The 24,570-nt window shown below is 43.6% G+C and overlaps 1 protein-coding gene across 1 annotated transcript in view; it reads right to left on the bottom strand.

The window, feature by feature from the left end:
- SERINC3 (serine incorporator 3) overlaps positions 1 to 6,330 on the bottom strand; it is a 24,097-nt gene extending 17,767 nt beyond the window's left edge. Inside the window, exon 1 of the mRNA XM_015413974.1 lies at positions 6,169 to 6,330. Coding sequence (XP_015269460.1) covers positions 6,169 to 6,207 — 39 coding nt within the window. The 5' untranslated portion in view covers positions 6,208 to 6,330. The remainder of the gene's footprint in view (positions 1 to 6,168) is intronic.
- Between the last annotated feature and the right edge of the window lie 18,240 nt (positions 6,331 to 24,570).

Below are 24,570 nucleotides of genomic sequence, written 5' to 3'. Positions count from 1 at the left end.
CTGGAGAAAATGGCTGCTTTGGAAGGTGGACTCTGTGGCATTATACCCAGCCGAGGCCTCTCCCTTCCCCAAACCTCAAAACCTCTAGGGATTCCCCAGGCTGGCCCTGGCAGCCCTTGTGAGGCCAGGCCCCAAGGCTCCCTCCGAGGCCTCTCCCTTCCGCAAACCCAGCCCTCCTTAGAGTCCACCTCAAAACCTCTAGGGACTCCCCAGGCTGGCCCTGGCAGCCCTTGTGAGGCCAGGCCCCAAGGCTCCCTTCCTCCCTCCCTGAAAGGCCAAAAGAGGCCTGGAAAGGGCCCTTCCCCCACCCTTTGACTCACAGAGCCAGTTAAAAGCCTCCCCCCCCCTCAAAAGTTCTGATCTCTCTCACACCGTTGATGCCTGGAGTTAGATCCCTGCAGAGGCCATTTCAAAAGGTATTGGGGGGAATTCAGCCGTCCCTGGCCTGGAGGGATTTTTTTTTTGATTTTTCTGCAGACACAGGTAGTCTACTGACTATGTAGGAAAAGCTGTTGGGGCAGAGTGAGCTTCCTGTTAGTGGAAATAAGTATCCGCACATGGCGCCCTCTGTTGGAAATTAGAATATAAGATGGAGCAGGAAACAGCAGTCTATGGCCTGGATCTACCAGAGCCACCTACAAAGTGGAACTATAAGGACCCAGAGAGCCCTTGCTCCCATTCTCAGGCATTGAAACCTAAGACCCCCTAAGAGCATCACAGGGTTCTGGACCTTGGCTTGAGGTTTTTCAACCTCTGGGTTTGTTTATTACCAGAGCCACCTACAAAGTGGAACTATAAGGACCCAGAGAGCCCTTGCTCCCATTCTCAGGCATTGAAACCTATGACCCCCTAAGAGCATCACAGGGTTCTGGACCTTGGCTTGAGGTTTTTCAACCTCTGGGTTTGTTTCTGAGGGAATGTGCACACATACAACATGTAACTCCTGATATACAAAAGGTAAAATATATATTTAAGTTTATTAAATTGTTCAAATTATAATGAGGGTATGCCAAGCAGGAACCACTCTTTAAGCCACTCTTTGAGCACAGTAATGGCACGAAGAAAAAGAACACTAAACTATATGTGGCTAGAGGCTAACGGAGATGAGCACCGCACCCCTAGAATCGGATTCGACTGGCTTTCTGGCTTTTGAGCTTTTACCTTTTAACTCACTTCTCTGATATAGCTCCGTGGCTTGATGTTCTTACTCACAGGCTTAAGAAAGCCATGCAAAGTAGTCATAGCAGGGAAGCAGCAACCTCTTCTCACATGCTGGCAGAATAATAGAGCGAGCCATATTTTCAGGCATCCTTGCATCAGCCTATGAGCCTCCTTGGCCACTCAGGGCCCACTTAGCTAATTGGCGCTGCTAGCAGGAGAAAATCAGGGAGACTCCCAAGGACGGTTCTCTTGGCAGCCAAAGCCCGCAGGTAGATATGAGTATAAAAGGCGAGCACCTTGCTTTGGATAGCAGGCTGGACAAGGGCCTGCCAGAACATACAGCCTAAACCAAACCGATGAAACCGAACAACATACAGGCCTAAAGGGCGCCTATTCCTTACAGGAACTTTCTCACTTCACTTTTTTGGCTGCAGCCCAAAACAGTCCCTGAAATGCTGTTCTTGCCTACAGTGGATCCAAGCCCTGGGAAGGCCTCCCAGAACTGCCCTAAAGTTACACCAGCAAAATCTACACTGTAGCATGAAGGCACCCATGCAACAGAAAAAGCAGGGGCCCCCATAGCCAGAGTCTTGACCCCAAGCCCCCAAGGAGCACATGATGCCACCTATGGCCACAGCCAACAGCAGTGGCCAGACCCCCTCTCCTGCACCCAGTCACAGCCCTAACTCACACTACAGAAACCTTAGCCAGGAAGCCCCATTGCTCAGTTGATAGGGTGGGCAGCACTGTAGGTGTGAACCCACTCTTTCACTGTATGAACAGAATTCAGGGTTGGTGAGATTTTTAAATATCAAAAAGAAAAAAATTGTTAACAATGGGTTAGGAGGCCTAATCTATGACATTCCTATGCAAGTACTTTCAGTTTTGTATCAAAATGTCACCACCTAAGCCTCTCACACAGTGTGGATAAAAATAATTTTTGAAACATAATTTAAATGCATTTTTAAAAATGCAAATACGGTGCCTAGCAAATATTTAAAGTTTTCGCCACATTCAAGAGATACACTTGAATGTAGTGTTTAAAATGAAACCTGAACTTTATGCAAACAATCTCTTACAACGGAACCTATGACTCTTATGAAAGGCTGCTTTCTTTGTAAAGAGCTCTGTGGGCAAAACCACTTTGTCGTCAGGCATTGCGACAGTTTGAATCTTTATTCCTGGGGAGTCACAATCACAGACTGGCACGGTCCATCTCAGTGTCCTTTGACTCCTATTTTACACCTATTAACTCAGTGCTTTCACTATAAATGCTTCTAACCACCAAAGATTGTAGGGAACTAACTTTCATCTTGTGGAACTCACTTGCACACCCTGCTTCTGGTTTAGTTATTTATTTTTGTGGAGTGCAGCAAAGCATGGAAATTATATGACAAAGGAAAAAAGGGCAGACTTTAGGGCTTACTTGCGCAAGTCAAAGAATGACTGGACTGAGCCCCCAGGTGGCAAAATGGATCGCATTACTTCAGAAAGCATGTGATGGGTAACTCCCTACAAATAGAAAACTAACACAAGGAGGAGAAAGGTCCTATACCCACTCTCTCTTTGTTCCGCTGGCTTTCTATTCCCACAGAACTTAACCCAGGTGAGTATTCCAAAATGTGGTCTTAGATGATCCTTCCTTCACTCATAGTCTGAAGTGATGCTCTCCATTCTCCCAACCTCAATCCTACCTCCTTCTCCTGCAGGTATAACCTGGATCCGGGCTGGGAGAGGTTCTATGGACCCACTGGAATAGCATTTTAGGGGGTATTTGGGACTGCAGATTGAAAACCCTTCTATTCATGTGCTCTGATGGATCCAAGCACAACAACAGAAAGGAATACAAGAAAAGCAGCACTTTCTAGCACTGAATAGAAGTTCTCCAGAGATACCTTTGTTTGGACCATAAACACTAAGTTTCAGATACATGCAATCCTAGTCCTATTATATTGCTTATCAGATGTTTTGTGCTCCTGACTGCCATGTAATCTGCCTTGAGTCTCAGTGAACTGCGTCTTGTTCACATCCACCCATTTTCCCAATCTGTATTTTATCTCTATCCCACCTGATTTGTTGTCATCTGCAAATTTAATGAGCAGTCCCTTCATGTCCTCATCTAGATTGTTGATAAGAATATTAAAAAGCTCTGGGCCCAAAACCAAGTTCTTGTTTTTTTTCTAGGCCAGTTGTGTGGGGGGGGGGGGGGGGAGAGATTATAACTTTGAGACTGCCCAGTTTAACTGATACTGTAGCAATTCATTTTAGGAAAAAAACAAATGCATTGTTAGAAATGGAAAAATTTTCCACCTAGAACTGTACAGCTACTGGGGAATTTCCTGAGCCCAGGAGATTTACCTGGGAACCCAGGCCCCACCAGAGTTCAAGTGGGTTAGATAGAGGCCTGCTAGAAACCGAATCCTTTTCAAGGGAAAAAAAGTCAGTTGTGTCACACTAAAGCTATTTATTGAACTTCAGAAGCATGCAGAAGAAAACTCTTAAAGCATGAAAACCCAATTTCTCAGATAGAGTACACTGACCCACACAGCCATGCACCCAAACATAGAAAACGTAGACAATATATACCTTTCTGCAGTCTACAGAATCAAATGTAGGTGTCGATTAGGAATGTGACAAGCTTGACAAGACCCAGCCCCACATACATTGGCAGTATGAACTTTGCCCAAAGTTAGCTTCTTATCTGTGAGGTCAAGATGCTCCACACAACCTCTCCACCAAGGGTAAGGGGCTATGGAGCCTCACCAACTGATAAGCTATATGTTTAGACTCGGGCCTGGTACTCCTGTCTCTTGTAATATAAACTATCTCATATTTCAAGGGCATGCGCAGGGCAATGCTTATTTGAAGGAATATAGTGCTAGCTAGGCTGCAAAGCCTTGTGGGATAGTGAACCAAAGAGTAGATGTTAGGGCCAGATCAAAATGATGCTCAAAAAGGCCAAGTCTCATTTAGGGATAAATTCTGCAACCGTAGTACTACGGAAAAATTTTCTAGGCCAGAACAGCAGTTTAAATTGAGATTACAATACCATTCCCAAACATCAAAACCCTAATGTGGCTGCTTCAATCACACACATTCCAAAGATGTGCCCACTCACAGTGGAGGGCTGTTCAGAAGCAGCAGGGAACCAATCAGAGACATAGCAGTACACTGTGAAGATTACGGGAGCCTTTAACTACAGTCATTTCTCATGGTCTAGTAGGAGTTCTATTACACAGAGCACAGCCTGGAAATTGCTCAAGTGGCCACTGCATCACTGTTGTAATGTGCACGCCTGGACTGTATTACTCATTTGCACATGCTTTAAAAACTCAGATTCCATGCTTATCTACCTCAGCTGTAGTAAATGCACACTCCATGTACACATGCAGGAATACAAGGGAGCACAATACCTTCTGCGCGCACACTCAAAATAGTGACTAACTCCAAATAACTTTGAAGGAAAAAAGACAGCAGCATCTTTAAAGAAACAAAGCAAGTGGATCAGACATTTGTAAATGGCTCTGAGACAGTGACAAGTGGCACAACAGTGACAGTGGACAAGTATCTTCATACAGGTGCTGCACAGGGACCTACTTTCCAAACTATTACCATAATGTTGTTGGTGGTTCAGAAGATGATTACTAAATGTGAGATGTGCTTTTCCCTTTCAATAATAAGAACCATACTTCAGATTCAGAAGCATTTTGGCAGGATCTTGAGCACAACCCAAAAGCACTCAAGTGGACACATCAATAAACTCTGAATCCTTAAGCTGAAAGCCAAAACAGAAGAAATATGAAAACATCCTTTGTTCCCAGTAATGATGGGAGCTACCTCTTATATGCAGAAAAATTATGCTTCTTTACCAACTTGGTGTAAAGTACACCCATTCAAATAACCTAACAGAATTAAAGAGGGGCACAACAGAAGACGTGCCAGCTAAACTCAGATCCATAGAACCAGCTTTATATCATAAAACAGTCAGGGTTATAAACGTGATCAGCCAATGTGTTGGTGACCTAGCTATGACTCAGCAGTCACTTCCTGGCTGGGGATTAACATCATTTCTGGAATGGAAGTCACTAGAAAGAGCAAAAGGAAAGAGGATCAGTCTAGAAGGAACCCCTCCCACCATAAATGAAACCATGGGCAAAGGCAGAGGAGGAAGAGAAGTTACGCAGGAAGCAAAAAAAAAAGCTGTTAAAAGAAACAGAAAAGCAAATCCATATACTCTATTTCAGACATCCATCCACAGCTCAGTGATACAGCATCTGATTTGCAGGCAGCTTCAATTCCCTCTATCTCCAGGTGAGAGACCAGGTTGTAGATGATGGGAAAGACTCCCACCTGAAACCTTGGACAGCTGCTGCCAACCAGAGCTGACACTGCTGCCCTTACTATGATTGCCCTGATTCAGCAGAGAGCAGCTTCATACATTCAAGAGAACTACACAAATGGGATCATACAAAACCCTGTTCTTATGTTCTTTCACCTGAGTAACAATACCGACGTCCCTGTATCACATTTTTTAAAAAACAGTGTAGCTCTGGCAGGACACCAAGAGCCCTGGTTAGCATAAGAAGAGCCCTGATGGGTTACACCACCGGTCCATCTAGCCCAGCTTTCTGTTTCGAATAATGGAAAACAATTTGTCCCGGAAAGGCAACAAACAGGGCGCGGAGACCCACGCTTTCCCGCAAGCAAAGCATGAAAAAACGCACCCCTCCCCCGTCGTTCCTTCCAGATATCTGCTAATATGCAGAGGGAACCTGCCCCTGAACACAGAGGCTCCACTTGCGGTCTGGAAAAGCATACTATCACCCCATGGAAGTGGGCCACAGAATCTTCAAGAGAATGCCCCACAAGCAGGCCCCGAGACTCCCACCGGGGTCGAAATAAAGCCCCCCCCCCCCCAACAAGGTTTCACCAATTTCGTGGCCCAACCCGGAAGCCAGAGCTGGCTGGGCCTCCTCAGCCCAGGCAACGCCGTTCCCAGGGACTTACCCAGCTAGCCAGAGAACAGACGCCCAGCACGGCCCCCATGGCGGCAGCGCGGCCCCTCCGCTCCCGGGAGCGCTTCCACCTCGCCCCCGCTTCCCGCCTCCACGCCGCAGCCGCCTCGCGCCGTCGCGGCGATTGTTGTTATTGTTCGTTCCCACCCTTGAGCGCCGCGCTCTGGCAGATGGCCAAGGCCGATCATGAGGGGGTGGAGTCTAGAGGGCCGGCCAATGAGGCGGCGCGGCCAAATACGCCACGAGGTGGGACGGAGGAAGAGTGGAGCTGGGGGCGGCGGCGAGATGATGGTTAGTGACGTCATTGAGGCAGAAGGTGCTGATTGGGCAGGAACTTTTTTAAGTGGCTGTGCCTTAATCGTTTATGAGGGAGGTTGGTGGCATGTTTAGAGGTGGCATGTTTAGAGGAGGGTTTCCGGTCCTCCGGGGGCTAGGCGTCACGGGGCTCTGCCGGGAGCGGTTGCCATAGCAACAGTCCTACCGCAGTTCCAATGGGAACGCGGACTGTGCTTATGTCATTGCTTGACAGCTGTTCCTTTATTTGCATGTCAATGTCCCGTATTTCCCCCCCTTTTTTCATGAGTTCATTAAACTTAATTAATTCTTTTAAGAAACCTTGTGCCTCCAAGAGTGAGGTTTCTCCCACCCCCTTTACAAAAAAGTATGGGAGATGAGAACTAACAATATTGATTGAAATTGAATAATAGAATATAGCAGTAAAAAAAAATTAAATTGCATAATCAGTAGTGAAATTGTTCCTTCTCTTCCGCTAGTGTGTTATAACATGTTTTTTAAAGTAGTGAGCAGTGTTAAGTTTAAGAAAGGCTGCTTGATAGTTACCCTCGGATCTGGAACCTGTTTTCTCCAATCTGAAAATGGAGGTCGGGGCTGGCTGAGATTCGGGAAGGGGGTTCCGTGGGGGGGACTATACAGGGTGTCAAGAAGTAAAAACTGCCCTCTTCATGTTCCAGGGGCCAGGGCCAGGCGGAAGTTAAACCTAGTTTCAAGTTAAGATGCCTTTTGAGTGGGAAAATGTTGTTGTTGTTCCAAGTATAGAGCTGGTTTTAAACTGTTGGTCATTGTAAATACCAAACAAATGTATTTCAGGATTCTAGAATGATGAGTCTGAGCGCATAAAGAAATTCAATGTACAGGACCACACACTGAAAATAAGTACTATAATGGACTGTATGGATATGGTAATTCATTTATTTGTGCATGTTGAGATTATAGTTGCTGTTGAGATTTTTTTAAATTGTGCAGATCTTTGTGACATCCCTGTTCCTCCACAAATCCAGACATTTTCTTCTAATTCTTTTAACAGACTAGCGTCAAAGGAAGGCAAAGATCAACTTTAAATATTTATGGAATTTCAGCAATATAAGCAACCAATTCATGGCCTTCTTTTAACTCAGTCTCATGTATGTTTCTTGAGCTGTAAGTACAAAGCTAACTGTATATGCTTACATTCACCTCTGCCCCTCCTACCCTTCTCTGTGGATTTTATTTTGTAAGATTCTTGGGGAAGGGTCCTATCTTCTTCCTTTTTTGGCATATTAAAGGTTGTAAAACACCATGTATAATTCTGATGCTGTATAAATTAATATTAATTTTAGGAGCAAGTATGGAGTACTGATTTGAGTACGGACTAGGGATAGGGAAAGTTGGGCTCAAATCCCTCTTATGTCATGAAGCTGACTGAGTGACCTCAGGTCATTCTGTCACAGTGAGGCCTATATGACATGTTGTTGGGAGGATAACATGGGAAACCATGTGTACTATTTTCGTTTCATTGGAGAAAAGTGCACTAAAAGTGTAATAATCCATAAAGTTTCTCTGCGTCCAACTGAATTTACTCATAAGTATGTCTAGGACTGCAATCCCAGAGACATATGATGAGATGATACTCCCATTATCATGTCACTGTGCTATTATTATCTGGGCAGTTGGGAAACATTATCAGTATGTCTACATTATTATTACATAGTCACCATGATTTCCTTGTGACATCATGTTTTTAATACTTTACTTCCGTTTAGAAGGTCATTTGAAGTAATGCTATGTTTTGTTATGAATAGCACTATGAACAATGGGAACGTATCAGTCATATGTTTTTTTTAATAATAGGTTTTTATTGATTTTCAAACGTTAATAACACAAACAAAACAAATACAAACATATACACCCAGCACCCACATAAAATTGAAACTAGATTACATGCAACCTCAATAATAATGACAACAAACTTTAACTGACCTTAAAGGAACAAGAAATAAATTGCTATTTGGCTATATTCTTACTTCAGAGTTGCCTTTTACTTCCTTCTATATCATATTTCCCTAAATTATAATCAAGCCTTAATAATCCTTCTGATTTATCCGCTTTATCATTTAAATTCATCAAACCAAATCCATCTTAAACCCGGAGAAACTTTCCTTAATACATAGCCACCTCTTATTTTCACAATATATTCAAAAAGAAAAAAAAATATATAGACGTTACATAAGTTCATAATCTTGTTCTCCCATAGTAGTCCATTTCTTTTATGCATAGCATCTTTTTGAATTTCATTTTCTCTGCTTTCAATCTTGTGGCGATAGTCTTTGTACTCCTTGTCTTTTCGGTAGTGACCTGTGTCCCAGTAAAGTTGATTAGTGTTGAAATCTGCTCTTTTCATTAAGTCTTTTTTCTTTTTTGACCTCTTTCCTTTCTCTATTTTTTTTCCGTGGGGCTGATTTGGTCGAAAGGTTTTGTCTTCTCCTCCTGTTCTCCTCTTTTCTCCTTCTTCCCTCCTAGGCTCTGAGTCACCTTCGCAGATCGTTTCTCGCGTCGGTGAATAGCAAATTGCATACAGCCTTCTCTCTTGCTTAGCTGATTGCAATTCACATTTCTCCTGGCTCCCATTAACTTGTTGTATATTACTGTCCTCCTTATCAGCTGGGCATCGTGCATTTTCCCATAATTTGTCCCATGCATGATTAAGTGAATCTTTTAGCTCTTCTTGCAACCTTTTTTAAAATTGCTCAGATCTAAGTTCAGCCAATATCGCCTCCCGTACTTCTTTACACAGCTCGGCTGTATCCATTTTAGTCCCGTTTAAACCAAACAGAGGCAACCTTTGCAGGTCCTCGTAATCCATTTGCATTATTTTAAAGAGTGGTGTTAGTTCAGGTAGACACAATTTCTCACCCCAGTCAATGTGTTCAATCTGTAATCCCGAAGAAAGAAAAAACTTTTTCTGGCCGCTTTTCTTGCCGATGAGGAAAGTCCCGTGGGGGATGACTCATTTCAGCTTTCAATTCGACCCGCTTTGAGTTGTGAGCTTCAAGTATCCTTCGCGTACATACAACACGAACATAAAAAGTGTTCTTGAAACCAAAATAGAAATAAAAATAGTGATTTAAAAGCACGGATGGCCGCTGCTAAGCAGGAAAACATGGACGCCATGTTCCTGCGCTGCCCATCGCTCCCGCATCAAGACGTGCCGGTTCACCCCCCCGTCCTTGCCAGGGAAAAAAGGGGGGGCCAACTAAGCCTCCTACCTTGGGCTTCCTCCAGGAGACCCAAGCGGGGGTTCCCCGAATTCGGGCCCCCCCGAAAGAGCGCATAAGAGTTAGGCATCTCCCGGAGCTCCGAGAGGAACGCCCTGGCGCAGCGCCGTTTCCGCCGGAAGTCCCAACCCTATCAGTCATATGTTGTGGGTTTTACAACAGAATTTTGTCTGGCCTAGATGAATGAACTCAAAATTCATTTTCATTGTCTTTTTCTTTGTGTACTATTTAGAACATAAATATTATTTCATTGTCAGAATTAATATATTCAATTGTGTTCTCTCATGTGGAGAAGTCTGAGTTCTGCCAGAACTCTGAAAACACAGCCTATACAGAATTGGACCGTACTACAATCTACGATTAATGGAGGTTAGTGTAGGGAGAATTGTTAAGAACTCCGCTTCTTAGGGCTCCCCCTTAAAGCTCGGTTCTTTCTCCACTCTTTGGCCACTTACCCAGGCACTTATAACCCTGAGAAATGCTTGCTACTCTATGCAAAAAAACAACAACAACCCATCAAAACTACAGCTCACAACAACACAATGTTCTTTTCTTGTTTCCTTTATTAAGTACACACAACTACGCTGAGAGCCAAAGCAGCTCTCTGCCGAAAACGTATACCATAGCTTAACCCTACCAATAGCTAAAGATAAGATTCAAAGAAATTAGCAAAGACAAAGTTTCCCCCCAACAAGCGAGAATTCTCTGGCTGGCAAATGCACCTCTCAGGAGCATAAACTCTCTCTGAAATTTTACACTGCAGCAGAGAGCCCTTGGAAAGATGCATCTCTTATTGCAAAGACATCAATGATTTTGAAAGTGGATTGTACCTCTAAATTGCGTCTATCAATGTTCCCTTTGATAAAAGGTGGGTCTTCTGTGCTAAGGATGTTCCCAAACATTCTTACAATTTACAGTGTCAAAATATTTGGACATTAGGTAACATAAATCCACATTGAGGGTTTACATTTCAAACACAACTCAGAGTCTCTCTTTTAACTTCATAGCTTTTTGTTACACTAATGAGATAAGCCAGACCTCTGTCTTTATCTTCTTCCCAGGCACAGGGAGTAAGAACAATTTGCATTCCGCTATCTCCAGGGCTAATTGAATTGCTCAGACCAAATGCCGGCCTCTTTTATGTGTATATTACCTCCTTCCTTACACCTTTTGATCTGACCAACTTTCCAAGGGAAAATGTCAGTTACCTGCTTCTACGAAGGAGGGTGAAATGTCTTCTGGGTGTTTGGTTCACTTAATACAACAGATACAATTTTCTGTCCCAAATTAAACATTCTCACAACAGTTAGAAGGAAACCTGGAGCACAACAACAGACATCTCCCCCCAGTGTTCAGACTACAGTATAAATCATAGTAATGCAGTCCTCAAAAATATTTTTTTAAGTATTTGTATTAGAACTTACCAAATAATGCAAAATATTTTAGTTGATCCTTATCCAAAGTAGTACATGACTTTCATTTGGGATTTTATTTTGAACAAGTATGGCTGCCTGCAATTTCTATTGGAAATGTAGTAAAGTTGTATAGATGTCATAGTATGATGTCAACTTAAAGTAAGGTTTTGTTTAATGCACCCTAACTGCCAAATCTGACTCCCAAACCAGTTAAACTAGAGCACTGTTCTGTGAGGTTCAGTGCCGGCCTGCCAGAGCGCCAGAAGGAACATCCAGCCAATGGACTGCCGGGAACAGAGCCAAGCCGAACCGAAGAAACATCAGCTTCCACCTGGGTGTCGGTAGGCTGTCCCACCCCCAGTATAATGTGGCCTAAGTTAGGGTGTAATGTGCTTAGCACCTCCCCATGTAAACCGGCCAGAGACTCCCAAGGGGGATAGGGCAGTATATGAAAATCAAAGGTAATAATAATAAATAATTTAGTTGCATTCCAATACATAGTTGTGCATATTAAAGTCTTGTAGATTTCATTGCAGTTACTGTTGCACTGGGACTAAATTAGCTTTAAATCAAAGTTCTCTGGTTTATTTTATTTTGGATTCTTCTCTGTCTTCTTTGTGTGTAATTCTAGTATGGTGCAATTTAGTACCTTTCACTTTCTGCTGATGGAATGCTATAATCTGAACAGAATACGCTAAAAGGTTCAGAATGGCACAGGGTATGTAAGAACCTCATTACCTGCAAGTCTGGGAAGATGAACTCCTGCTTTTGATTTGGAACTCTTAGCACACAGATATCCAGACTTACACAGCAAATTCATTAATTTTCCAGGCATTCACATCAGTGGCATTCCTGAAAAAAATTCTCATACTGTAACTATTTGTTGTGATTAGGCTTCTCAAATACTCAGTAATATTTCTTGCCTTAAGTCTCATTAGAAATGGAAGATCTGCAATGCATAGGTGATGTTTCATTTACACACACGGCTTTCAAAATCCATGTGTTTTTAAAGTTAGATTTAGGAAGTCTCCTTACCAGAACAGTACTTTCAGAATACCTCTGAAAACTCTGATACATCTGTCTGTCTAGCTATTGCTTCCCATTTTCTTCTAGCTAACCATTTTTAACCTTGAAGAACAATGGCAGCCTTATACCCTGTTGATCCAGGTACCATGTTCCTTTGTCTAAACCTTTTAACAAAAAACTTGCTCTTCACCAACACAAAGCATCCTGATTGTGTTCAGCATCATCTAAAACCACCTGTATTTAGAAAAAGGTATGACTGCAATCAGCTTTCTTACTGCTGTAGGGGGGGTAAAGAAAAAATGCCAGAAGTTTATCCTAATCAGCGGCAATAAATAGCTTGTCAGATATAAATTCCCTTTTGTCAGAATGACCAAACCGTGCCATCCAGGGTCATCTGTGGATTCCTTGTAGGCTCACGCATTTTCAGTGGAAACTGGCTGCTTACAAATGACTATAATTACAAACTACAATGTGCTGCAAAAATGGAAGTCTCTAATTAGATTGTGTTTCATTTATAACCCGCTTTTTCCCCAATGGGAAGAACAACATCCCCCTGTCCTCCATTTTATCCTTACAATAACCACATAAGGTACTCTGAGGCTGCGGTCACACTGGAGGCTTGGCATGATCTGGCTGCACCTCTATTTGCAGCAGTTTAAATAGTTGTGGGAAGTTTTGATCAGGCATCCCATCCAGACCAGGCTTAACCGCATGCTCGCCCCATAGTTGATCATTCAGATTGTTGCAACACTTTTTTTTATGTCTTTCACCCATGTACATAAGCATGTATCCAAAGCTCTGGCTCCTTTTGACAGCTCCACAGTCTCTCTTGCAACTACTTTGGCTCCTCTCAGCCTCCTTCCCTTCGACTCTCTTCCGTGGAATACATGGGGGGGGGGTAAAGTGCAGGTTTACATGACAGTAGTGCCATTGACATCAATCATGGGATGTTCTCAGATTCTCAGGCAGAAACAGGAGAGAGGGGTTTGGGGGGAGGGGTTTGTTGCTTGAAAACAACTCCCCCGGGGACTCCCGATCCAGAATGACTACTCAGCCATGGTGATTGACAATGCCAGGGGCGATTGTGTGCTCATATACACATAGCTACCTGATCAAACAAAACAAAGGACACAGAAATGGAAGGGAAGGTTCAGACTTCCCAAATTACTTGACTTTGCAACAGGGTGGGTTCAGACATCAAGAAATATGGGGTGGAAACACTGGCATCCCTTAATACGGACGGCAGATGTTGTCATCTGATCATGCTCTTTAAATCTTCAAAGGTAATGCTACTATATCATGGCAGCAGCCTGAGAGAGAGTAACTGGCTCAAGGCCACCCTCAGAGTGAGGATTTGAATGTGGGTCACCTAGATCCCAGTCCGACACTGCTGGACAAGAAGATTAAAAGGAGTGCAAGCAGGACAGATCCTAGCTTGTTACTGCGTATGAACCATACTTATATCAGCCTTTACCATTTGACATATCACTGTAGTTAGTGAGCTCCTTCCAAAGCCAGGTGGTTGTTTTAGGGGGGAATGGTGCAAGGGGAAGACTTGCAAAATTTGTGGCCAGCGCTTTATAAGGTGTAAAGAGCAAGGCAGAGGTAAAACATGTTATTTGTGCGTGCCCACTTGAACAATCCATGTATGGACACAAGCAAGTCCAGTGCCTTTTCTGGATGTTACCGAGCTCAGTTTAAGGTACGGGCTATCACTTATAAAGCTCTTCATGGGCTTGGACCATCTTATTCATGGAGCACCTCTCTCCCTGTGCTCCACCACGACATCACTCATGTCAGCAGGGGCTTCTGCAGGTGCCAGCCCGCAAATGGGCAAAATCAACAACTGCCCTGCCCGTACACGTGCTTTCTCTGTCGTGGCTCCCGCCTTGTGGAATGGCCTGCCGGAGGTCAGGAAAGCTCTCACTCTCTTGGCCTTCCACAAACGATGCAAAACTGAACTATTCAAAAGGGCTTTCTGTGCAGGTAATAAGGATGCACAATACAAACTTACTTCGATAAATGATTGGGACTCATGATCTATATTGCTGTATATAGTGTATTGTAAAACGGATCCTATTTTCTTAGGGTAGCCAGGTCCCCTTGTCGTGCCGGTGAGGGGTTTTGGGGGAGTTCCGGAATGTCTCTGACGTGATGACATCACCCGGAAGTGACGTCAACATGTTGGGGTTGTTGCACGGCGACGCTCTGGTTTGAGGGCAAAACTCTATGGTAAAACTGGCTTCAAACCATAGAGTTTTGCCTTCAAATCAGAGCATCGCTGTGCAATGCCCCGATGTGATGATGTCACTTCCAGATGATGTCATCACACTGGGGATGTTGTGCAGCAATGGTGCTGTTTGGGGGTGGGGTTTTCCCCACCAGCCAGCTGGCCGGTGATGGGCAGAAGCCCAGAAAACCAGGGAAACCCCCACCAAGACCTGGGGACTGGCAACCCTATATTTTCTGTACCACTTAATGTGTCATGTTAATACTTACGCTATGCTTCTGTTTCTTTCTGGTGGTTCCAGACTTCTAATATCCTAATGCATTACTTACTGAATGTCCCATTTTGTTGATTGTACTGACTCACTATGCATAATCTGCCTTGAATCCCCAGTGTGATGACATCACCTGGAAGTGACATTCTAATTGGCCTTAATAAAAAGGTATTACATGGATTTTCTTTCTTGTTCTGGATTTTGTGTGGGCCAGTATGGCTGGCTGTTTGCAACATTTTTTTTTCTTCCATACAAAAGTCACTGTGGTGGAAAGTGCCATCAAGTCACAGCTGATTTATGGCAACCCTGTAGGACTTTATGTTTAGAAGTGGTTTGCCATTGCCTGCCTCCATGTCACGACCCTGGTGTTCTTTGGTGGTCTCCTATCCAAATACTAGTCAGGGCTGACATTACTCACCTTTCAAGATCTGACAAGATTGGCCTAGCCTGGGCTGTCCTGAACACAGAAAACTAGCAAGACTTGGCGAGAACCCTTCTCCCTGGTATTTGATTTTCCTGTGTGGCATGGACTAGGCCTGTGTCAGTTAATAACATGTATAGAATTGGTGGACACTGGTCAGTGTTATAGCCCGAGGCATACCAACGATTATGCTCTTTCACTTTTCAGTTCACTTAATCTTTGCAAGTGGAACTTACTGAAGAGTTTAATGGTTTCTTTTCTAAGTCATGTAAATCATGTACATTCTTCTTTGACACTGCAGCTGGCATTTTTTAGATCCCAGATGTTTATTGGAATTCTAGGAAGTGCTTAACAGGTCACAGTTCTTTATGCTGCTTATGTGGTTTTGCAAAAGAGGGCCCCTGGTTGAGAGAGGATGCTTCTGCTCATAAGAAATAATAATTTTCACACTGTTCCCTTGTGTAACAGAACACTTTCTGTGTCTTCTGATTTGCTAAATTGAACAATGATTTCTCCTAATCTCTTGTAACAGTTTAAGTAGATTAAAATCTAAACCTTTAAAGGTTTTAAGAGTGATTGAGCAGCCAAACATTCCTGACCACAACTTCAACATGAACCATTTCCCCTGTTTATTCAAAACTGGCTGGGTCCCAAAGCACAAGTTCCAGAAATACTCCAGAGATTAGAAGCATCAGAAGAGAGGCTACTTTTTAACTTTTAGTTTTTCCAACATCTGCCTGATGAGGGGTCTGTAGGAACCAAAGGCTTGCATCCTGTTTTGTGTCATTTTGATTGGCCCTAATAAAAAGTTATTCTATGAATTCTGTGTGGGCAAATGAGTCTGCATTTTTTCCACCTCTTCCTGTCAGCTTGCAAATGCCCTTCAATCCATTTTAGTGAATGCTTTGTATTATCCCATAATGCATGATTGTATAAGGATGGTCACAAATCTAAAAATTGGATGTCCGTTCATTAATCTGCACAATACATCTGTAATAATAAAAGGATGTGTCCATCCACCTGTTTGTCTGTGACAGGTGTAAGTCCTCAGAATGGGGATCGTGGGAGTTGCAGTGCCAAGGATGAAGGGAAGGGAACTGGAACATCATTGCCCAGATTACCTCCAGATGGTCCCTGTGATATTTACAAAGGAAGTGAAAGTTTACTGACAAGACACCTGTAATTTGGAGGCAGGAAACTGAAGGTTGTTGTGAGGATAAAATGGAGGACCGGAGTATAATGTGAGTCACTTTGGGTCTATGTTGTGGAGGAAGGCAGCCCAGACAGGGAGAGCAGAGAGTGTCCCCTCCTGTAAAAAACAAAGGGAGTTTAGCAACTTCCCTGAGCTCTCAGATCCAGTGGGGTGTAGTGGTTAGAATGGTGTACTGAGAACTAGAAAACCCAGGTTCAAATACTAAATTTGCCATGGAAGGTTGCTGGCTGACCTGGGCCGGTCACTCTTTCAGGCAGGCCTACCTCAGAGGGTTGACGTGAGGATAAAATGGAGAAGAATGATGTAAGCTGCTTTGAGTCTACACTGGGGAGAAAGCTAGTACAGATAGGGAAGGTGGAAAATATCCCCTCCTTTACAAATCAAAGAGGATTGGGAATTTCCCTGAGCTATCCAAGACAATGTGCTATAGTTGTTAGAATATCAAGCTAGGATCAAGGAGATCCACATTTGAATCTCCAGTCTGTTATGGAGGCTTCCTGGTGATCTTGGGCCTGTCACACTCTCAACCTAACCTACTATACAGAGGGTGGTGGTTGTGAGGAGAAAATAGAAGGCGGAAGAACTATGCGAGTTACTGTGGGACCACACTGGGGAGAAAATCAACAGAGGCAGGGGGAGTGGAAAACATCCCCTCCTTTACAAAGCAAAGGCAGTTTTAACAATTCCCATGACCTTTGAGAGGGCCTGTGTGGTGTACTGGTTAGCGTGTCCGAGTACGACCTAGGAGGCTCCAGGTTCAAATTATCACTCTGCCATGGAAGCTTGCTGAGTGACTTTGAGCTACTCAGCCTAACCAATCTCATGGGGTTGTTGTCAGGATGAAATGGAAGATAGGAGAACTATGTGAGCCACTCCGGGTCCCTTCTGTTATAAACCTAATGTTGGCTACAGTTCACAAAAAGGACGATAGTTCTTGCCATTGCTTGGTCAGGCTTTGCTGTGACCCTCTGCATAGGGTGAAAAAAGAAAACCCCAAACACCACAACTTGGGTCAGTCTGTAAAATTCAGCAATCCACTTCATGTTTTATAAATCCAGGAGACTAGACTCTGGAGAAGTCCCAGTGCAGGTTATACTCACATCTGGAAATAAACTGGCAAGAAGGATGTGGAGTTGTTGGTTTTATAACTCATTCTTCAGTACCCAAAGGAGTCTTAGAGTGGCTTACAATTGCTTTCCCTTCCTCTCCCCACAACAGACAACCCTGTGAGGTAGGTGGGGCTGAGAGAGTTCTGAGAGAACTGTGAGTGACCCAAGCTGGCTTCATGTGAAGGAGTGGGGAATCAAACCCGGTTTCCCAGATTCGAGTCCACCAACCACTACACCACACCGGCCCTGGTAGGCCTTGTGTTCCTTAATTCATTTATCCCGAATAAAGTTACTAGATGTTTATTAGACCATCAGCCTCTTCCTGGATGATTGCAGCATCTTACACAGTCCTGGATGGGTCACCATACAAAGTAAATTTGGAGTTGTGGGTCATCGCTAGGGTTGTTATTCCCCATGAGTTTGAACAAAGTGACCTCTTCCTGCTGTTTCCAGTAAGAAAGCTGTGCTGATCTCTTGCAGTAAAAAAGTAAAATAACAAAACAGAAATGGAAATCCTGTGGCACCTTAAACACTCACAAGTTTTCAATCTACCATAAATATTTGTGGACTAGAGCCCACTTCATCAGTTGCTTAGGTCTGTCTGTCTGTCACATTTATATCCTGCCTTTCCTCCAAGAAGCTCAGGGTGGCATTATGCCATTTGCCTTTCCCCATTTTATTGTTGCAGCAACCTTGTGACAGTGATTGGCTGAAGGTCACATATGGAGCTGTATGGCGGAATGGATATTTGAACTGAACAGAGGCCAGCCTAAATGATGTTACACCTTTCTAAGGAGGCTGAAGCAAGCCAGTGGGTTTGGAAGCAGTTCAATCTGCCTAGGGTGGCACTCCAAGTGTCCCAGATTCTGTTCCAACTACTCTTAACACAATGGCTTTCTGGGTTTTATAAGCTGTGTGTGGAGAATCACTATGAAAGAAAACATCCTTGCAGCCAAAGGAAACATATCAACCATCAGTTTTATTTGACCAATGCTTAAATTGACCAATGCTTAAATGCTTAAATTAGCCATTCCTAATTACTTTGACAAGCCTTTATTGGCATATGTATATACATACAATAGGAGATCAGATTAAATATAGATCAGAAAATACAAATCCATATAGGGTAAAATCGTAACTACGGCGCAGAAAAACCTAATGGTTACTTATCAGAATGTATAGCCATAGCACTAAGAAGAAACCTTGCTACTATTTCGGTTATTTCCGTATCTTGATTATCAAGCAAAAACAGAACCTTAAAATTGTCAGGAATCTCTGGGAACTGAGCTAATATAGGTTACAGAACATCCTGGCGGGGCACCAGATAAAAGGGACATTGAAGGAGAACATGGGGGACAGTTTCAACACAGTCCTTCTTACAAGGACAACACCTGCTGGAGTAGGGGATCCCCTGGCCATTCCTATTATGTTAGCGAGCAAGCAAAATTCCACGGGGTCTGGTGATGGTGACAGTTTCAAAGCACGTTTTCAGTATTTCAATTTTAATGTCACATATCGTATTTCCAAGTCAGTGCCTGCGGACAATAATGTTGTCCAATTAAGCCTGCAGTAAGAGGGATGGGCTAAAAATGCCATGTCAGAAACAAAAAGCTCACGAAAGCTCATACCTTGAATAAGCCTTTGTTGGTCTTAAAGGTGCCACCAGACTCTAAATTTGTTCTGCTGGTCCAAAACTGTGTGCTCCGTCTTTTCAAGCAATAATTGGCCACTGGTTGATCTTTCTTTTCAAAGTAGTGACAAAGCTGGGGATGCTACAGAAATGAAAATGGCTGCTGTAGGTGGTGGCATCTAAAAAGGTTCAGATTGCTCTGATGCAGATCATAAGTAACGCCAAAGACTTGTGTTGTGGAAAGGGAAACAGAGGTACCATCTTACCACTGAAGACTTCCTAGTTTCTTATCTCTGAATGCAACAGCAGATATATTACCGCTGCACTAGCAGACTGTCTGCTATGTCACATTAACACAAGGCAGCTTCCTTATCAGTTCACTTACATTTCTCAAGTGCTGAGCCTCTCCTGCTATAAGCATCCTTTATCAGAACTTCTAAGCATTATCAGCATGTACTGGCTCTACAGACTCACTTACAGGACATGGGAAAACCCCATATCTGGAACTGAAACATCTTGCCTTATTCTCTCCCCCCCCCAATCCATAAATGTCTTATTTTACAAGAAAAGGGGCCTATTTATATCCACATGACCATCTGCTGAGAGGCAGTATGCATGCATATTTAGCTGATTCCCTGGCTTGGATTGGTGCATTCTTTTGATTTAATTTTTATTGGATTGTTTCACTGTGAATAATATGGTTACAGACACCTGTTTTGGAACAGGTGCAACTGTAGCCCTCCACAGATATTTATTCTGTTCACACATTATGGGATCTCACGAGTCACACATACCAGTAGCACGCAGGTCCCCACAAAGCACCCGATACATAAAATCCCATAACATGTGAATTGGGCAATAGTTGGATTTTCCATGCACGTACATCTTCCATTCATGCGAAAAAGAACCCTGCTTTTCTAGGGTAGCGTTTCACAGGAATGGAAATCCATGTTGCCCAGTTCATGTTACAAGATTGCGTATATCGCAGCCTTGAAATGTGCACCTGGTGGGCTCCTGCAATGTGGGAACAGAACTTTCCATGTATGTACTTAAGTAGATATTACACAAATGTCATACATTTCCAGTAATCTTTCCATGCCAAGATGGGAGTACTGACCCACCTTTCTGGAACTTTCTACTGCTTAGAAATGTAAGCAGTTGCAGAACAACATGATCTTGCTCTTTATAATGAATAAACTCAAGGGGCGCACAACATAGCAGAGGCCAACTGGGTGTGCGGGAGTGAGAAGTAAAGAAGGAGCCAGGGCATGCATCCCATAACACCATATGTGTAGAACAGGACACATAAGCTTTGCTTCAAATTAAGAAGGGTTTTTTATTTAGCTCTGTGACCCATTTTCTCTTTGGCTGGGCTTTTTTTTTTTAAAGTGGGCCTCTCGATCAGCTTGCTCAGCGACTCACATGCAAGAGCCCTGCAGGGCCAAAACTAAAGGACATGCAAAGCAGAAACTCACCCTTAGAGGCTGTTTTGTATACATTACAACATTCTGCACCTCTTAGGGATGCCCACTTCCCACCTTCATAACCTTGATTCTAGTGGAATTTTCGTCATTGATATTGTCTGGTAGTCATCCATACACACTTCAGCATTTCAAACAATTCCCAGTTAATCTCACTGTTCAAAGAAGATACCACAGGTGTGAAGAGTATACTAATGGAATTTAGGTCGGGAAGTGTTATCAAAAAGCCATCTAGTGCAGTGGATTATAGACAAGAGAAATCCTTATGTCAGAGGACACCTCCTTGCTCTGGAGAAAACAATTTCCATTAATGGAACAAGTACACAAGATCCAGCCCAAAGGGCTTACTAGAGTAATTTATTCTATGTATTCTATAGGATATTTTTATGCTACCTCTACAGAGCTCTGCTGCTCAAGGCCATTTACAATTTAAACAACAACAGCATAAAAACAAACCATTAAAACAGAACATTGGCCAGAAACAATGGAAACACTAACGGTAAAACAGAAGCAGACAGTTTAGGAAACTAGTAAGATAAAATCTCTAATTAAAAGCTTAGGTAAAAAGATGTGTTTTGGCCTGGAGCTGAAAAGAAAGCAAAGTAGGCACCAGATGAGCCTCAAGGGGGAAGACAGCAACAGAAAATGCCCATTTCCAGTTGTCACCTGCCTCACCTCTGAAGGCAGGGCACAGAGAGTGGCACTTGAGAGTCATCTCTTAGCTGGTGGGCTGGATAGTATGGGAGAAGACAGTCCTTCAGGTATTCTAGCCCCAAACTGTTTAGGGCATTAAGGGTAAGAACCAGCACTTTGAATTGTGCTGGGAAACAGATGGGTAACTGTTATGTATAGAACAGAATGTATGAATGTACGAGCTTGAGTCTAAGCAAGGTATTGTAAACCAACCTATCAGAACAAGGGAAGTTCTGGAGGGAAGCAAACTGATTGGTCTTTATGTACTGAATATGATTGGATGTTATCTGACATGTGGGCGTGGCTTGCCAAGCCCGGACTGTTTAAAAAGGAGCCTGTTGCTCCATTGTTTGTCTCGTTCTGGTTCTTCTGACTTCGTGTTAAATAAAACTGTTATCACTGTTCACCTGCTGCCTCGAGTCTCGTACCTAACAGTAACCAATGCAGATCTTTCAGCACAGAGGTGACACAATCCTTGTATCCCAGCCCTGATAATAGCCCAGCTGCTGCATTTTGGACCAACTGAAGTTTCTGGACCATTTTCAAAGGCAGCCCCTCACAGAGCACATTACAGGGATCTAACTCTGATGTGATGAAAGCATGCTTTTCAAGGAATGGTCATAGCTGGTGAACCAGCTGCAGCTGATAAAGGGTTCTACATGCCATGGGGGAGACCTGGGCCTCCAATAGTAGGCCAGGATCCAGTAGCTCCCCCAAGCTATGAACCGTTCCTTCAGAGGGAGTCCAACCTCCTCCAGGATGGGCTGACTCCAGAGTCCCCAAGCATGTTCTCCATTGATCAACAGCACCTCAGTCCTGCCTTTATAGGAGGAGGAGGAGGACATTGGATTTATACCCCGCCTTTTACTACCTGAAGGAGTCTCAGAGTGGTTTACAATCCCTTTCCCTTCCCCTCTCCACAACAGACACCCTGTGACGTAGGTGGGACTGAGAGAGCTCTCCCAAAGAGCTACCCTTGAGAGAACAGCTCTGAAAGAGCTTATGACTGACCCAAGGTCACACCAGCAGCTGCATGTGGAGGAGTGGGAATCAAACCCGGGCCTCCCAGGTTAGAGTCCGTGCTCTTAACCACTACACCAAATTGGCCAACAGCTCCTCAGTCCTGCATTTGGATAGGATTGCATTATTGTGTAAGGATGCCTGGGCTTGCAGGCATTAAGGTCCTGAAACTATAATTAAAATTGTGAATCAATATGAAAATATTCTAACAACACATCATGTTAATAGAGTTTTCTGCATGAAAGGAGCTACAGAGATCATTATGGGAGAAGCTTTGTAAACTGGAAGCCCTATTTCTTCAAGGTGGTGGTAGGCATAAGGTGCATTGGTGAAATTAACAAGACTTTCCCCAGTCCTTGCCACTTTTTATCTGAGAGAGGAGGTGTTGGTGAAATCAAGCAGGCTTCCTTTCAGGTTATCAATTCTGCCAGAGCCATGGGGTGGGAGAGGGGACAATGGAAGGAAGGAAGTGGGTGGACAGGTAAAGGGTCTAGTTGCACAATGTCTTTCTGTTATCAATATCTTTCTGTCACCAACCCTGCCATGATAGGACTGGATCTGAGTTTAGCTGCAGGGAAGTCTAGGCTAGTGTTTGGAGTAGGTAACCAGTGGGAGTTGTCCCCTATTACACAGAAGAAGTGTGTGAACATTTTAAGCAGAAAACTTATAACTTGTGAACGGTGTTATCTGGACAAACTGAAGCAGCAAAAGATTCTGAATTGATCATTAACTGGTCATTAAAGTGCTTGAAAAATGCTTTAATGTAGGATTTCAGACTAAGAATCGGTGTGGACCGGAGTGGTGCCTAAAGCATCAAATTAGGATCTGAAAGGCCCAGATTCAAACCCGTATTCTGCCAGGGAAGCTCTCTGAGTGACCTTGGGCCAGTTACTATGTCTCAGCCTAACCTTACCTACCTCACAGTGTTGCTGTTGGGAAGATAAAATGGAAGGAGGGGAGAATTATGTTAAAGTTGTTTGGGGTTCCCATTGAGGTGAAAAGTACTAATATCTGTCAGAGCTGTTCTCTCAAGGGCACTTCTTGAAAGAGCTCTCTCAGCCCCACCTACCTCACAGGGAGTCTGTCGTGGGGAGGGGAAGGGAAAGGAGTTTGTAAGCCGCTCTGAGACTCTGAGTGAAGGGCGGGGTATAAATCCAATCTCCTCTCCTCCTCCTCTCCTAAATGCCCTGACCTGGATGGCCTTTGCTAGCTCAGTCTTGTCAGATCTCATCTCAGCAGCTAAGTAGTGTCGGGCCTGGGCTAGTATTTGGGTGGGAGACCATGAGGGAAGTCCAGGGTTGTTATGTGGAGGCGGGCCACGGCAAACCACCCCTGAATGTCTCTTGCCTTGAAAACCCTACTGCGTCACCATAAACCAGCTGCAACTCCATGGCACTTTATAGTCACACATAAAATATCTAAATAAATACACAAAATCACATTTCTTATACAGAGGCTGGATTATGGATTACATTGTAATGTGGGCTAATGGGCTCAGTCTGGGCAGTTCAGTTCATAGAAATGGTCTGAATTCAGATGACACATGTAAAACCATGAAGAAATGTTGTCCCCAGTAGCCAAAAAAAAGGGCAGCCACATCAGAGAAAAAGCCCAAAGGTACCGTGGGAAGTTCAATATGACGTTTTTGACTTGTTTTGAAATAGCTCCTCTGGGGAATTTGTAACACAAACGTAAAGATCTTTTGCTTCTGATGAAAGGGAGAATGGCCCCTCTTTCGTCAGAAGAAGTTACATGAGTCTGGGTTTTGTTGTTGTTGTTTTAAAAAAATCCACTCTGAGGAACTATTTCCCAATGCCGCAAGAATGTCATCTTTGGGACCTGCCCAAAGTCAGCTTCAATAAAGCCACTTGCAGTTTTCTGAATGACACCAGCAGAAAAGCCAAGCCATCACTCAGGGTCAAAATAGAGGCAAAGCTGGAAGATCCATGATCGCATCCTCCCAGCATTAAAAAAAATACTAACAGCTCCAAAGGGACCCAACTAGGATCAGGGCTGCCTGCAGGGAGCGTGGAAGAAAGAGCTGAACTCGTCCCTTCTCCATTGTGGTTTCACCAGTAAAGATCTGCGAATATCAGGATAAAGGTCTTCTCCTTTGGAGCATAAATAATACAACGCATGTATAAATTGGCTAAAATCTTACACACGTCAGAAAAAGCCTTGTTAACAGTCTGGTTGTTTTATCATTAGAATCCTCCATACTGTCCACTAGAGGCCACTGTATTTTTCTAGCTTTATCACCAGATAGTAGGCACCAGGATTCTTCAGTAGGCTGCAGAGAAAGCAAACATTTCAAAGCAGGCATGCAAATTCCTG

The sequence above is a fragment of the Gekko japonicus genome, unplaced genomic scaffold, assembly GCF_001447785.1.
Source record: "Gekko japonicus isolate JY-2015 unplaced genomic scaffold, Gekko_japonicus_V1.1 scaffold2001, whole genome shotgun sequence".
Taxonomy (NCBI): Eukaryota; Metazoa; Chordata; class Lepidosauria; order Squamata; family Gekkonidae; genus Gekko; species Gekko japonicus.
This window is presented reverse-complemented; position numbering and strand designations above follow the sequence as displayed.